Source organism: Alosa alosa, chromosome 6, assembly GCF_017589495.1.
Source record: "Alosa alosa isolate M-15738 ecotype Scorff River chromosome 6, AALO_Geno_1.1, whole genome shotgun sequence".
Classification (NCBI taxonomy): Eukaryota; Metazoa; Chordata; class Actinopteri; order Clupeiformes; family Clupeidae; genus Alosa; species Alosa alosa.
The window spans coordinates 13,610,310-13,627,928 of NC_063194.1; the positions used below are offsets into that span (position 1 = coordinate 13,610,310).

Genomic DNA, 17,619 nt, shown 5'->3' on the forward strand with positions numbered 1-17,619 from the left:
TATAGGCCTACCATTTAAACTTCGGATCTACACATTAATTCACATCAATACGAAAATAGAAACACTTTGACATCTGCATGTAAGCATCCCAAGTAGGTTATATACCACACAGAGACATAAATAATTGTAATTATTTTAAGATTAGATTGTTGCACCATGCAATAATTTTTCAGTGGTGCCACTTAAGAACACGTTTGAAGATAAGAAAGAAGTCGAGTAAGAAAGAGAGGAAATGTGTAGGCTTAGATTTTTGATGCAGTAGGCTACAGACTAAACCACATGTTGCTTTCTCTGCTTTTTACCTCATAGTCCTAATAAAATATTCACTTAGCAAAGATAATGTCAAACTATTCTGTAGCGTCTCGTTTCATAACTTGATTGCATTTTTGTCGGCTTTTCATCACATTATTATGACCATTAAATGTAGGCTATTTTGCACGCTAAAATCTGATTCATCACAGGTAAACACAATAAAGAATGGGAACGTAAATTGGATTATGTATTCTAAGTTGTAATTCCTCTGTATGTCCTGTTGGTGACCTCAGTGAGAAGTACTGTTAAGACGCTCTTAGCCCGGTAACGAGTACTCTGGAGCTTTTCGTAGATCTAATGAAGTGTTTTCAAGATGCTCTTAAGCTACGATGGTTTCGGGAAACAGTCGGCAAATCTTAAGAAGTTCGTAAGAGGGACTTTACGATGCTCTTAGGCTTAAGATGCTTTCGGGGAAGTGGGCCCTGGACAAACATGGCAATGTGGGTCCTGAATCAACATTGTAAAGACTGTTTTGGACCAACATTGTAATGATGGTCCTGGACAAACATAACAATGTGGGTCCTGGACCAACATTGTAAAGATGGTCCTAGGCAAACATGACAATGTGGGTCCTGGATCAACATTGTAAAGACGGTCCTGGACCAACATTGTAACGACGGTCCTGGACAAACATGACAATGTGGGTCCTGGACCAACATTGAAAAGACGGTCCTGGACCAACATTCGCTCCAGGACCATGTACAAACATCGCTCTAGGACCATGTACAAACAAGAGCGACTGCTTTAGCCTATTACCAAGCTACATTAGTAGTCCAAAAGTGTGCTCCTTAGCCAGTGAACTAACATTACACTGGCTTGGCACTTCACATACAGTAGGTGCATGCTGCGCCTACCTATTAGCAAGCTAATTTGGTAGCATAAATGTATGTTCCTTAGCCTAGCCTCTAACATTTGCAAGAATAACTGCGGCACCAAGATTGCTAAATGAGCTTCAAGCTACTTCAACTACTGTATCCCTGCAAAATAAGTTTAAAAGATGCATAGCCACTGAATTACCTATTATGAAGCTAATGTATTACAGTAAATGTATGGTCCCTAGCCTAGCAGCTAACATTAGAGAGTTAGAATTAGTCAGCTAAAACGAAAATAAAATAAAATCTAAGGTGCATATGTTCAGATTCCTATCAGAATTATTTATTTTACAACTATTTTACACACAAATATGCATGGACCTACCCATATTGAGATACAAGTTATGGTCAGAGCTGGACAGTAACAGAGTACATTTACTTGAGTACAGTACTTGAGTACAATTTTGAGGGATCTGTACTTTACTCGAGTATCATTTTTGGGGAGTACTCATGACTTTACTCAAGTACATTTGAGAGGCAAATATTGTACTCTTTACTCCACTACATTTCTATCCATAACCATGAGTACCCGTTACTTCTTCTAAAAGAAAAGGAAAAAAGAAAAATCTCGGAAACCCTCAATTTGTTGTTTCCCTCTCAAACGTGATTGGATTGTGCAGGCGCCACTGATTGGGACAGCCTATCAGCAATCACCTTCAGCTTTCCGCCAAAGTTAACTCCATGGTCAGATTTAGATAAGAGACGAAACCATGGACGAAACAATGGATGAAGACGCAGCAGGTCCATCCCGGGAATGTGCCAACCTGTGGCCCCACCTCGCCAGACTATTTCAATTTTCTGAACAAGTTAATGATAGTTTTCACTTCAAGTGTTTCAATTACAAAATAGTATTTTGTATTTGAAATACATATTTTAAATACATGTATTAGAAATACTGCCCATCCCTGGCAACATGGTAAAAAGATAAAAATGACTTGATTTTACTTTCAATTCCTTTTACATTCTCCAAGGTATTAACAGTAAACATTTTCATAACTCCATGTAGGACCATTCTGTACATAAATGTAAGCACTGTGGCAGTAGTAATGCAATATTTAGAAAATGTAGGCTACTCTTGTACTCTTGATACTCAAGTACTTTTAAAAACAAGTACTTCAGTACTTTTACTTAAGTAGACATCTGACTGTTGTACTTTTACTTGTACTTGAGTAAAATTTAGCAAAGGGTATCTGTACTTTTACTCAAGTAATGAAGCTGTGTACTCTGTCCGCCTCTGGTTATGGTGACCCACTGGTTGTTTCAGGAGGGAAATTTCAAAATGGCAATGGGAGAAGCAGAAGGCTCACATTGATGACATCACAAGGCTGTGATTGGTTAAAGAGTTGTTGGTCCAGGACAGTCTTTAGACTGGTCCAGGAACAACTCTTACTTGAACAAATCACGGTCACCGTTATTCTCCAGGGAAAAGGAGTTGTCAAAGGACATGTGGTGGGTGGGCAGTACGGGCCAGGAAGCCGGGCAGAGTTGTCATAGGCAGGTGATGGGTCGCTAGGCTGTACAGGCCAGGAATCCAGGTAGGGGGACAGTAATAGGCGATGATAAGGATGGGACTTCAGGTGAGATGGTTGAGAAGAGGGCCAAGCACACGGATGGCTGATGACTGGTGATGATATACCTTATACCTACATTATATTGTTCCTTGAGTAATCATGGATTGCAAATCACATAAGGGTTGATCACATTATATAATGATATTCAAAGGTGGCTATGACAACTCATGGATATGTTCACATGTTTATAGGAAATACTATAATTCCTTATATAGATGAATTATAAAACATTATGAATGTGTCATTGGGGCTTTCTAAAATAGGATATGCTGTGATGACACTGACATTGTGTCACTGAACCATTAATATTAATCTTTTATGGTCTGGCATGTCAGATTATTCAAATGACACCAACCTCATCCTGCCCTCTCTGTATTTAATGTGAAGCGGTGTCTACTCAGCCCTGGCAGCCCTTACCTGCTTTTCTTGAAGACACATCATGTTTCCCACATCTCCCCTCTTACTGTTGCTGGTTACTGTGTCATGTAAGTTACTCAGTTAATTACATATTTAATTAGTAAAACTTTAACTCAAATCTTTGATTATCTTTGAATATAATCATTATTGTTCTCAGGTGTCCATTGTCAAGTTCAGCTCAATCAACAAAGTTCTGTGGCCACACAGCCAGGTCAAGTGTTGACCCTGTCCTGTGGTGTTTCTGGATATTCACTCACTGATAGCAGCTACTGTACAAACTGGATAAAGCAGCATGCTGGAAAAGCACTGGAGTGGATTGGGCGTGTGTGTAGCGGTAATGTGTACTACAGTGAAAAACTGAAGAACAAGTTCAGCATCTCCAGAGACACTTCCAGCAGCACTGTGAATCTAAAGGGACAGAGCCTGCAGACTGAAGACTCAGCTGTTTACTACTGTGCCCGAGAGTCACTGTGCTGCAAAACATCACCACTACAGAACAAAAACTTGATTGATGTACGATGTACAGTACTTGAAGTACCAGGGAGGATATTACATATAAATAAATACCACCAAAACTAAAGCGAGATATTATTCTTAGTAATCTGGGGAACTTGGCACACCAGGTCAAACCAAAAGTAACAAGCCTCGGTGTCATCTTAGATGCAGAGTTAAGTTTTAAGCCCCATATCAGTAAAGTTACTCAGACAGCCTATTTCCACTTGAGAAACATTGCCAAAGTGCGGCCCTTTTTAACTCAACAAGATGCAGAAAAGCTAATTCACGCCTTTATCACTAGCAGGTTAGACTACTGCAATGCACTTTTCACTGGTCTTCCCAAAAACATCTAAAGAAATTGGCACTCATACAGAACTCTGCGGCTAGACTTTTAACTAAGACTAAGAAGAGAGAACACATCACCCCTGTGTTGGCTGAACTGCACTGGCTCCCTATTTCCTATAGAATTGATTTTAAGGTTATGTTAATTACTTACAAAGCTCTGAATGGCATAGCACCTTCATATATCTCTGAGCTTTTAATATCTTATCAACCACAAAGGAAACTTAGATCATCCAATTCTAATCTTTTAATCGTACCCAAAGTGCTCCACAAACAAAGTGGAGAAGCTGCGTTTATCCATTATGCCCCCAAACTATGGAACACCCTGCCTCTGTACATCAAGCAGGCGAGTTCAGTAAATATTTTAAAAAGATCTGAAAACATACCTGTACAGGAAAGCTTTTAGTTAACTCATCTTATCCTGTAGACTACATTTTCAGATTATTCTACATCTGCTACTATTGGGGCAGCCAGCCAGAAGCGGATGGGCTCCCCTATTAAGTCAGGTTCTGCTCAAGGTTTCTTCCTGGAATATGGGAGTTTTTCCTTGCCACAGTTGCCATATGGCGTGCTTGTGGGGGTAAGAGGGTTAAGGCTGCCAGTCTTATGGCGCCATTTTCTATATTTTTGATATGTTGCTGAGTATAACATAAACAGCAAAGAAAAGTGATTGATAATGACTGACTGACTATTATTGTGTTACATGTTTCAAATGTAAAGCACTTTGAGCTGCATTCTGTGTATGAAAGGTGCTATACAAATAAAGCTTTATTATTACCATTACATTATAATTATATAATGTTACATTTTTATCTTATCCCAATTCATAGTAAAATACATTCCCACTGGTCTGTATCATGCAAAGTCTACTGTTCAGTTAAAGGTGCTATGTGACATTTTATTAGGTTAAACACAGGACAACCCTTGTTACCCCAAATGACCTACAAATAATGTCAAAAAGGCCTAAACTCCAGATTGTTCAGATATCCTCCATGCAAACCAACTAGTGTCGGTCCGGCTCTCTTCTAATACCACGTTATACCAGGTGAGGCGGTTGTTTAAATATAATGCAAGTGAATTCATAGGGCTGTATTTTTCACCAATGGCGCATGGCGTAAAACTCGTTTCCGAAGTTTAATTCCTTATTTTGCACGTTTATTTTTTAAACAATGCGCCCAGGGGTGTGGGAATTCACAACATAGGGAGTGGCCTGGCGCATTGTCTAAAAATCGCTATTGTACACCTGGGGGCCGTTTCTAGAAAAGTTAGCAACGACGTTGCTCAACCACCATGGTACGACACAACTTGCGACCAAACAACGACATTGTTACACCTGTTTTCAGAAAGCATCGTACCTGTGTCTAATTCGCTACCTCCGACGTTCGAACACTGTAGTTCCAACAACGTTGTTGATGATGCAGCGATAGATATCATTGGTGGAAACAATGGCAACGTGTAATACCCCACCCTAGAAATTCTCTGCCACAGCCTATGTTGATGTAACCCAGATGATAAATGCATTAAGAAAATAAATAATAAATAGTTACAGATCATAATTTTGATAAGAAAGTAGTGCTGCCACTAACGACTAATTTTCTAACGACTAATCTTTCGACTAATTTATCGATTAGTCGACTAATCTAAACGACTATTTTTTTTTAAAATCAAGTGTTTGTTATTTTGTTGTGTCCGTTTTATTTTGAACTCAACTAAAGTGAAAACGTAAAATATATATCACCCTACTTTTGTTAGAAGCTATATTACTGTAAGTAAACTGTTCAAAAACATTAAGTATTAAACACTTATTTAAAATGCTACCTTCAGATCTAATGTCAGACCTTTGATAGACTTTATTTGTATGCCAGTGTTGCCATGGACATAGACAACTTCTTTGACCTGAGGCCCGGTCATGGCATACTTTGGGGTCATAGGGCCCACCTACATGAACCCACCCCTCATCAAATTATGATTGTTTCACATCACAATTATTATTGTTATGCTATATTGTTATACATGCACTTCAAAGCAGCCAGTGTTTAAAGTTCTAACATTGTTCACAAAAAGTTTGTGAAAACATGCACATCAGAGGACTGCTTTACTAATGTAAAATATAATTACAATAGTTCCATTGCTTTTGCATGGTTGCATGATAAATACTTCTCAAAACAACAGCAATTATATGGGTGTCATCATTTTGGGATGTTTCCCTCATGCAAGCATCATAAGCTGGTAGGCAAATGAAAAGAATATTGACATATTTAATTATGCCACAAGGTTTTGGCCACGTTATTAAAATTTGACTATACAATACTCTAGATAGTGTATTATAGTCTGTGCTCTCTTTTTATGGAAGTTGCATAAATCCAAATTGTTCTATTAAATGTAGTTTCATAATTAAATAGCCTTCCAATAGGTTGAATTGGAGCTTTGCTACCAACGTTATCAAGTGGTTTCAGTTTCTCTCGCGCATTGAATGAACGCTCATACCACCATTTAATTGTATGCCTCTATGTTTGATAACATCAAATTAGCCAGTATTTCCTACTGATTGCAGAAACGTTTGTTTTCTTTTTTCTGTCGGTCCTTGATTAATTGCGCAGCAAATTATCAGATGAAGCCCTGGGAATAATTTCACTCCGCGGCTCCGGACAAGCAGTGTCCACGTTACGGCCGGTGCTGGTCCGCGCGGCCCATAGTTTGAGAAACGCTGGACTTTGAAAGGCGACAGGAGTTGAGGACTTTGCGAATGAGCCTAACATCAGCATGTTCAAAGCAAGTAGGCTACAGGCACTTTGCGCGTCTTAGCACATAGGTTACCTCACTTTATCAGTTAGCTTGAACGCTAAAAAAAATATGCGTTGTGACTTATTCACCATGGGAAATGACGCGCACCTTGATTGTTGATATCACGGGCGGCGGCATGTTCGTTTTAACGTTTTTTTTTGTATGAATGAATTACTGTACAGTAATGACACGCCGTTGCGTTGTCAACGTGAGACACTCTTCACTTAATTTATTTAAATTTCCACAATACTATATTAGTCAGTAGCCTGGCTAGCGCCACCACTTCTCAATGAGACGTGGTCTGGGAACCAAACGTTCATTTTCTCGTATTTGAAAAAAATGCCCAGATCCGTTTATTGGGTGCCACGGATGTCTATCAAATGCGTCTGTGCATAGCTAATCATCGTCTTGCTTTCCCCCCTGTTCTGTGATTGGTTCCCTATCTCAGGCGAAAATTTGCTCCATGGTCTCCAGGCTGCCTTAGCAGCGTGAATCAAATCGCGCGCAAGGCAGCATGGGAACACCCAGGCTAATTAGTCAGAGTATGGACTAGCGTAACCTAGGCTACTAGCCTTAGCTCCCCGCACGCTCTGCCTAATAGCCTAATGAATTGTGCTGAAAGCAGGCAGCTTTGCAGCCTTGCTGCTGGCATTAGCAGTTTGCGTGCATAGCAGGGTTTAAAATATGACTGCCAAAGTCTTAGTATCCTGTTTAACATCCAAAGACAGTCATTGTACTTTTAAGGAGTTAATAACATAGAGTTAATATAACATTACAATGAGCCGTTTGAGACCAAAAATAAATAGTCAATAGTAAAACAACTCTTCGACTAAAAAAATTGCCGTCGACTAATTTTCATGGTCGATTAGGTCGACTAATGGCCACCTTACACCAAACAACTTTGACAAGATTTGGGAAAGATTCTTGAAAGATTGTAGTCTTTTAACTAATGCCCCCCCATTCAAGCTTTACTCAAAAGACTCCAATCTTTCAAGAATCTTTCCCAAATCTTGTCAAAGTTGTTTGGTGTAAGGAGGCCATTAGTCGACTAATCGCGGCAGCACTAATTTTTATCTTATCCCAATTCATAGTAAAATACATTCCCACTGGTGTGTATCATGCAAAGTTTACTGTTCAGTTAAAGGTGCTATGTGACATTTTATTAAACACAGGACAACCCTTGTTCCCCCAAATGACCTACAAATAATGTCAAAAAGGCCTAAACTCCAGATTGTTCAGATATCCTCCATGCAAACCAATTAGTGTCGGGCCGGCTCTCTTCTAATACCACGTTATACCAGGTGAGGCGGTTGTATTAAATATAATGTAAGTGAATTCATAGGGCTGTATTTTGCACCCTGGCGCATGGCGTAAAACTCGTTTCCCAATTTTAATTCCTTATTTTGCACGTTTATTTACGTTACGTTATATTTTAAACAATGCGCCCAGGGGTGTGGTAATTAACAACATAGGGAGTGGCCTGGCGCATTGTCTAAAAATCGCTATTGTTCACCTGGTCGGAAGTCTATGGCGAGTTGTTTATATGCTATTTTTATGCGCTTTTTACTGTTTGATAGGGCCCATAAAGTGCTGTGCGGCTGTGTTCAAAATAACTCGAAACCTACAGTGTTACACATGATTCCTTTAAAGAAGGCTGTTTCCTCTGTTGCTGTTGTCACTAGAGGGCAGCAAAGCTCCCCACTAATTACTGACAGCTGACAGGGCCTGCTGGATGTGTTTTGGAAACTGCCATTTGTTTTACTTCCTAATGACACGGACCACTTCTGAGCACTCTCAAGGACTCAGCTCCGGACTCTTTGGTCTCCATTGCAAATCTTTCCACAAGGACACATGCATGGTGATTCATGGTGGTTCATAGATTATGGCCACAGATTGACAGGTTATATTTTGTCCAGGAGAGGGATGCTTGGGGATCAAGAATTGATGTTGTGGAAGCAGAGAAGAAAGTAAAGAAGATAACTTTTTGTTGTGGTTATATGAGTAATTTTACAATTCACAAGGCTTCAAATATGAGAGGAAAAACACTTCACAAAAACAAAACCAATTTATTAAGAATGAAAAACTATAGAGCCATAGAGAAGATAGTCAGTGAAAAGATATTGTCCAATGAAAACAAAAAATGCAATAGAACAGTTCATGTGCAAATTATATTGCAGTGTGAAAGAGGAAGTTATGCAAAGTAGCTACATCATTGCTACTTAATGTCACATTTTATAACCTACAGTACTCATTTACTTCAGTAGTAAGTACACATTTCAGTGCAAGAATGAGAATACAGGCAATTAACCTGTTCACTAATGTTCTTTTAATGCTGGTCATACAAGGTAAAGCATACTAGATTTAGGGTTAGCACAACATTATAGTAACCTGTTTATATTGTTAATACTTAATCAAAACAATTGTTTACAATGTATCATTTCTCCAAGGTATTGTCTGTGATGAGATCAAACTGGATCAGTCTCCTGCTCAGGTGAAGAGACCAGGAGAGACGGTTAAGATCTCCTGTAAAATATCTGGATTTACAATGACAAGCTACTGGATACACTGGATCAGACAGAAACCAGGAAAGGCCTTGGAATGGGTTGGAAGAATGAACAGCAATTCACCTTCTTATGCAGAGTCTCTGAAAGGCCAGTTCACCCTGACTGAGGACACATCCACCAGCACACAGTACTTAGAGGCCAAGAGTCTGAGAGCAGAGGACACTGCTGTTTACTACTGCGCTCGACAGGCACAGTGACTGGCTTTGGCAAAGCAGCTGTATCAAAACCCAAAGCATCTGACCTAGCCTGATAAACAGTGATGTAATGGATGTCAATGTAACTGTTTGGAAGTAATATTTTCATCTATTACATCTTGAAAATAAACCCTGAATGAACCTTTCAAATACACAGTCCTTTCTTTCTGTCTCAATATGGGGACTTTAGACACACAAGACTTTCTCAGTAAACTCTAGGGGTGTAAATGTACACATATTCGTACCGAACCGTTTAGGTACATCTGACCAATTGAAAGATCATAATGTGTTATGGATTAATCATGGATTGCAAATCACATAAGGGTTGATCACATTATAAAATGGTATTCAAAGGTGGCTAAAACAACTCATGGAGATGTTTACATATTTATAGAATATAGGATATTGATAGGTGTGTCACTGAACCATTAATATTCAGATTGATTTTATGGTCTGGCATGTCAGAATATTCAAATGACTTCAGCCTCACCCTGCCCTCTCTGTATTTAATGTGAAGTGGTGTCTCTGTCTCTCAGTTCAAACAGCTTGAGGTCTGAGTGGCAGCCCTGACCTGCTTTTCTTGAAGACACATCATGTTTCCCACATCTCCCCTCTTGCTGTTGCTGGTTACTGTGTCAAGTAAGTTACTCAGTTAATTACACATTTAATGAGTAATCTTTAATCATATCTTTTGATTATCTCTGCATATGATATGATCATTATTGTTCACAGGTGTCCATTGTCAAGTTCAGCTCAATCAACAAAGCTCTGTGGCCACACAGCCAGGTCAAGTGTTGACCCTGTCCTGTGGTGTTTCTGGATATTCACTCACTGATAGAAGCTACTGTACTCACTGGGTAAAGCAGCATGCTGGAAAAGCACTGGAGTGGATTGGGTGTGTGTGTGGTAGCGGCAATGTCTACCACAGTGAAAAACTGAAGAACAAGTTTAGCGTCTCCAGAGACACTTCCAGCAGCACTGTGAATCTAAAGGGACAGAGCCTGCAGACTGAAGACTCAGCTGTTTACTACTGTGCCCGAGAGTCACTGTGCTGCATAACATCACCACTACAGAACAAAAACTTGATTCATTCAAATCCCATTTTTTAATTGACTGGAACTTTTTACCATCCATCTAAGGACATCACCGCATATCGTTGACTCAAAACACAAATAACAACCAATGCAAATATGGACACACATTAGAATGAGAATGAGACCATCATTATGTCTCTCTTCAGACTGTCATGGGAATTCAGCGGCAGGCCATATCATGATGTATGGAAAAAGGAGTGTTGGTTCAGATTTATTGAGGAAATTACAGAATTAAATATTTGCATCATTACCAACTTAACCTATACACTGGTTGCAATAGGTCACGTTCCATAGACAAAAACTGGAAGTGATATTTCAACATAATTTTGAACCAGTGTGAGCTGTAAAATACACTTGCTGGAAGTCAACACTGAAAAACCAATCAATATATTCAAAATTCAGTCTTGTTTTCTCAAAAAGCTAGTCAAATATAGGCCCCAGCTGTGGCGCAACTGGCTGGGGGACCTGCACCGTACGCCGGCGACCCAGGTTCGAGATCTGCCCCGTGGTCCTTTCCGGATCCCACCCAGACTCTCTCTCCCACTCACTTCCTGTCATTCTCCACTGTCCTATCAAATTAAAGGCATAAAAAGCCCAAAAAATATATAAAAAAAACTTAGTCAAATATTTGGATAATGTTTACATTTAAAGATACAACTGTATTCAAACAATCTGATAGGCTTATCATTGCACAGCTAGAGATACATCTAAATCTTATTTTTTAAGCTATTTATTTTCATACAGAGTAATTGTCACTCAACAGATGTCCCTGTACAATTGCAATTTGTATCAGCACAGGTATATATGGCATGTACAAACATATAAAATCAAGAGAAGTCATACTATAAAAACAAAAAACTTGTAATTGCAGTCGGATTGCAAGTTGATGATGCCAGGACTGGTTAACGGACTACATTAGATTATATAATGTTAGATTTTTATCATATTCCAATGCAGAATAAAACATCTTCCCACTGGTCTGTTTCATGCAAAGCCAGGAAGAAACAACCTGTCAGACACCAAACAGGATGAGGACCACAAAAGCGTCACGTTCAAAAGTTTATTTAAGGGTTGGGGGTTAAGGGGGTTTCAGGGGTTCGGGGTACAGGAGTTCAGAGTCTGCGTGTGTGTGTTCCCCAGTAGCGAACAGCGATGGCAGGAGCTGGATGAACCGGGAAGTCCTGGGGGAAACACACACACAACAGCAATTGAAACGAAGCAGCAGTACAGTCAAGGACTAGGCGGTATTCGTAGAAGAGGGACGGAAGGCAGGTCAAGATTACCGGGGCTGGAGAACACAACACTAGAATTCCTCCGAGCGGTCCGAGTGAACATCCTCATCCTCGGAGGGAGCTGGAGGGTCGTGGACAGAAGACGGGACAGGTACCGAGACAGGGGGTCAGGGTCAGGCACAGGACAGGAAGCCGGGCGGGCAGGACGGTTAGGGACCCTCTGGGGGCCCCACGGATTGCAGGTTGATCCGGATGCAGGCGGTGGAAGTCGGGCGACGAGTGTCCAGTCCACAATCCGACTGGCTGGCACCCAGGTTCTCTCCTCAGGTCCATAGCCCTCCCAGTCGGCCCGAGATACTGAGGCCCCTACCACCGCCCGCCTGGACCGAAGCAGGCGTCGAGCGGTGTACACCAGCCCACCGGCCAACGAGGCGAGGAGGAGGAAGCGGCACGGGGACCAGCGGGCTTTCATGCGTCGGCTTGACTTTCAAAACATGGAAAGTAGGGTGCACCCTCATGGAGGTTGGCAACTGGAGCTGGACTGCGGTTGGGCTGATGACCCTCTGGATAGGGAACAGGCCGAGGAATCGAGGTGCCAGTTTACACGATTCCACCCGCAGTGGGAGATCCTTGGCTGACAGCCACACCTTCTGGCCAACACGGTAGGCGGGTGCGGCGATCTTGGCGGTTAGCCCCAGTGGCATAGCTGACAGCTGACTTGAGTAGCGTGGCAAGCTTGTGACCAGGTGCACGACGGGCAGCGGCAGGCATAGGCGAGGGCAGACGGGCAGGACACATCTCCTTCCTGGCTGGGGAACAGGTAGCCATACACACACTGGAAAGGTGACATACCAGTGGCAGAGCAGGTGAGGGAGTTGTGAGCATACTCTATCCACATCAGTTGTTGTGCCCAAGCCTGGGGTTTCATGAAACCATGCACCGCAGCGCCTTCTCCAGCTCCTGGTTTGCCCCTTTCGGATTGACCATTGGACTGGGGTGGAACCCAGAGGTGAGACTCACTGTGGCCCCTAGAAGGCGGCAGAACTCCTTCCAGAATGTAGAGGTGAATTGCGGGACCTCGGTCAGAGACAACATCCCTGGGCAGCCCGTGTAGGCGGAAGACATGATCAAGAACAGCCTGGGCAGTCTCTCTGGCAGATGGCAGTTTAGGGAGGGGAATGAAGTGTGCCATCTTGCTGAACCGGTCAACCACAGTGAGAATGACCGTCATCCCACCTGATGGTGGGAGGCCAGTTACAAAGTCCAAGAGGCGTGGGACCAGGGTCGTGTGGGCACAGGCAAGGGCTGGAGTAAACCAGCTGGGGCCGAAAGTGGAGGACTTGTTCTGATTGCAGGTGGGGCAGGCACGGACGCATTCTGGGACATCCCTTCTCAAAGAAGACCACCAGAAAGCTGGGCAAGGGAGATGGAAGGTGCGGGTGGAGCCCGGGTGGCAGGCAAGGCGGGAGTTGTGTCCCCACTGTATGACCCGGGACCTCAAATTCTCTGGGATCGAAGAGACGCGACCCGCCTGGGCATGCACTGGGACTGGGATGGTCACGGAGGGCCTCTTGAATTTCCTCCCTCGATATCCCAGGTCAGGGCAGCTACTGACGCAGGATCGGGCAGAATTGATGCAGGTTCCTGGGAAAGGCGTCATCCTTATGAAACTGACGGGAGAGAGCGTCCGGGTGACGGGTGTGTTAGGACAGAGTTCTGGAGAAAATTAAGATGTCGCCCAGGTACACGGTAACATCTAATTTATTCAGCATGTCCCACAGCACATCATTCACCAGCCTGGAATACGGGCTGGGCGTTGGTGAGGCCAAATGGCATTACCAGGTACTCATAATGGGCGGTGTGGGTGTTGAATGCAGTCTTCCACTCGTCACCCCTCCCTTACTCGGACTAGGTGGTAAGCATTTCTAAGGTCCAGTTTGGTGAAAATAGTGGATCCCTGGAGCAACTCAAAAGCAGAGGTGAATAAAGGCAGAGGGTACCTGTTCTTCACTGTGACATCATTCAGACCTCGATAATCAATGCAGGGGCGAAGTGAACCATCTTTCTTTCCCACAAAGAACCTGGCACCAGCAGGAGAGGAAGACGGGCGGATGAGTCCAGCTGCCAGGAGTCCCTGATGTAATCCTCCATAGTTTTTCTTTCAGGAGGGATAGTGAGTAGAGGTGACCTTTGGGTGGAGCAGTCCCAGGGAGGAGATCAATGGCACAAATGCACGGACGGTGTGGGGCAGAGATGTGGCTTTGGTCTTGTTGAACACCTCTGAGGCCATGGTAACACTCAGGGACATTAGAAATGTCGGGGCAGTGCTGGGGGTACTGAGCCGGGGGTACTGAGCCGGGGCAGCGAGGCAGCACGCTAAAACAGGTCAGGTGGCAGGCATTTCCCCACTCTTTCACAGTTCCGAGGCCCAATCGAGGTGAGGATTGTGGGAGACGGAGCCAAGGGTAGCCCAGGATTAGGGGTTGGCCTGGAGAGCTGAGCAGGTGGAAGCGGATGGTCTCTCGGTGGTTTCCCTGACACCATCATTGAGATGGGGGCTGTGATGCTGGTAACTGTGCCAATTACGTGACCGTCCAGGGCCCGGGCTGTAACAGGAGTGGACAAGCGATGGCTTTCCAAGCCCAGCTGACGAGCAAGTCAGTGTGTCAATAATGTTTGCTTCTGCGCCAGAGTCCACCAGGGCTGCCAGGGTGTGGGTGGAATCAGACAGGTGAAGACAGACTTGGATGAGGGGTTTACGGCTGATGGAGGGCTGAATGTTCATTGAGCTCATCCAGATTCCTCCTACATCTGGTGAGCTCCGCTTTTGCTGGACAGGTGGCGACTGATGACCATCACCACCACAGTACAGGCACAAGTTGAGGAGGTGATGCGTCGCTGGCTCTGCAGGGGTTAGGGGAGGCGGCCGATCTCCATCGGTTCAGACTGGTCTGGCTGGCTAGATGGTGTGGCAGGTGCGGACAGAAGGGCAGTTGGGACACTCGGTCTGCTGGTGGATGGACTCTGGCGCCCTCTCATGACGGGCGGGCCTGGATCCTGCGGGTCGGCGCGGACAGCCAGAGCAATGGCTTCATCAAGAGTGGGGGGGGGTTGATCATGGGAAACCAGCTCGGCCCCTTTATGTAGTCCGCCAGGCTGTGGAGGAAGGCATCCACCAATGCTTCCATGTTCCAGGAGTCCGACTTGCCACAGTTCGAAAGTCAATGGAGTAATCCGCAACAGTCCTTCTGCCTTGGCGAATACTCATCAGGGTCCGAGATGCCCTCGGCTGTTGTGGATTCCAAATCGAATACCTTGAGCATCTCCTCTGCGAATAGGTTGAAGGTTGCACATGCTGGGGTCTGGCGTCGAACTCCGCCCGTTCCCCAGAGTCGGCTCGGCCCGCCAGGTGAGTGATCACGTGAACCCGACCGCCCCTTCAGTGGCAAAAGTCCTGGGTTGCAGGGTAAACTGGACACGGCAGCTCGCCAGGAACGCCCGTACCTGGGTTGGTCGCCGCTGAACCGCTCTGGATTGCCGATCCTGGGTTCTGGGGCTCCGGCAGCCACAGCAGCAGTGGACTGGGGCAGGAGACTCCGGGTGCTGGGCGGTGAGCAGGCTGGCTGGGGGGCTGGGCCGGTGGGAGCAGGCAGAGGAGAAAGGTTGGTGAGAAGTTGAATGATCATTGCAAGTTGTTGCTGTTGCTGCTGGAACTGCTGACGCTTGTTGGTAGCCGGCTTGAAGTAGGGAGGCAATGTCAGCAGTGTAAGGCGGGTTTACCTCTCTCTCTGTCTCTTCCAGGCGCTGCATGGCGGTGGGTGGTTCTGGTTGGCCGGTTTCCATGTTGGTTCGACCGTGGCGCTGGGTCCATGTTTGGTCAGATCGCACTGTCAGACACCAAACAGGATGAGGACCACAAAAAGCGCCACGCTCAAAAAGTTTATTTAAGGGTTGGGGGTTAAGGGGGGTTTCAGGGGTTCCGGGTACAGGAGTTCCAAGAGCCCGCGTGTGTGTGTTCCCCCAGTATTTAACAGCCATGGCAGGAGCTGGATGAACGGAAGTCCTGGGGAAACACACACACAACAGCAATTGAAACGGGCAGCAGTACAGTCAAGGACTAGGCGGTTTGTATTACAGTTTTTTTCTGATTGCTTAAGCACATTTTTTTGTAACTATGGCTTTTTTGCAAAACTCTACACACAAATAGGAAAACCTTTCACCAAATCAGCAAAACATTGTAGTTCTCTTGCAAAAGCTAACACAGCTTGCTTAACTCTTCACACCTTTGTAAAAATGGTGTAAACAGTGATCAAACAGTAAACACAAGCCGTCACAATAATAAGCACACAATGTGCCAACTACACACTGATGGTATGAATAAAAAACACATCTGGCTTTTGCTTTCTCTGTGCACAAGGTAGACTATGTCAGTTTGAGGTCATACTTTTGTCATAGTTCTGTAAACATACAGGGATCCAAACTTCAAGTATTGGTGTTTATTTACACACATCAAAACAAACACAAGTGTGTTTTTCCAAGTCAAAACACAAAATAGCAATTTCACTGAGACAAAAAAAATCAGTCTACATTGTGTCGTCTCTCTCAAAATTTCGTCTACATCACATGCAATGTCCTAGTCCAAGGCATCAGGGAAAATATATTCTGGAATGCCGTATACAGGCCTGACATGACAATAACCCCACATGTAGACTGATTTTTTTGCCTGTAAAAGGGCTATTTCTTTCTCTTCTTACCCTTCCTCTTCCCCCTCCTCGTCCTCCTCTTGCTCCTCCTTGTCCTCTTCCTCTAACTTCACCTCCTTGTCCTTGTCATCCTCTCCCTCTCACTTCTTCACCTCTGCATCCTCTTCCTCCTCTTCTTCCTCCTCCTACTTTTCACCTCCACGCCTTATTCTTCTTTGGCCTCCTGCAATTCTTACTCTTCTCACTCTTCCTGCTCCCTCCATTGTACCCATTGTACATTACCTGTGGCTTATTTATAGTGCTTAGGCTGATTGCAAAGTGAACTAATTATCTAAAACAGTTTTCACATGAGAAAGTGTGCCAGAGAGTTGGCAAAATAGTGTAAATAGTGTAAATAATGTGTATAGATTTGCTAGGAGTGTGTTGATCATTTGGAAATTGAGTGTAAAGCAGTGAGTTGTGTTTACAGTTCCGCAAAAAGAGTGCTGTGCAGTGGATTGTGCCTCCAGTTGTGCAAAGTGTGTGTTACAAAATTGCAAACTGAGTGCAAAGCAGTGTTTGTGCTTTTAGTTTTGTGAACTCAGTGAGTGGTTTTGCTATAAGAATTAATAGTTTTAGAAATTGTGCTATAAGAATCACGGTTGTGTTTAAGCATTCAGAAAAAACTGTAAATAGGACTCTCTGGTCTCCATTTCAAATCTATCCACACTTACATGCATGGATGGTGATTCATGCAATGTTCATAGTTTAAGGTCACAATGTGACAGCTTATTCCTTTGACCAGGAGCAGGGCACTTCAGGTTCAGAGAAAGATATACAGGGAGTTTTGTTGGGGAAGCAGAGGGAAGTAAAGAAGATAACTTTTTGTTTTTTTCTTGAGCAAATTTACAATTCACAAGGCTTCAAATATGAGGGTAAAAATACCAAAAGGGAATGTATTTTGAAATGATAAAACATAGAGACATAGATGAGGTAGTCAGTGAGAACACATTTAATGCTGGCAGTCATACAAGGTAAAGTATACTATGTTTTAGAGGTT

At 43.7% G+C, this 17,619-nt stretch overlaps 1 gene segment (V, D, J or C); it reads left to right on the forward strand.

The window, feature by feature from the left end:
• The first annotated feature begins 10,144 nt into the window (after positions 1–10,144).
• Positions 10,145–17,619, forward strand: part of LOC125295628 — a 9,866-nt gene continuing 2,391 nt past the window's right edge. The window contains 1 exon segment of the V gene segment in view: positions 10,145–10,190. Coding sequence covers positions 10,145–10,190 — 46 coding nt within the window.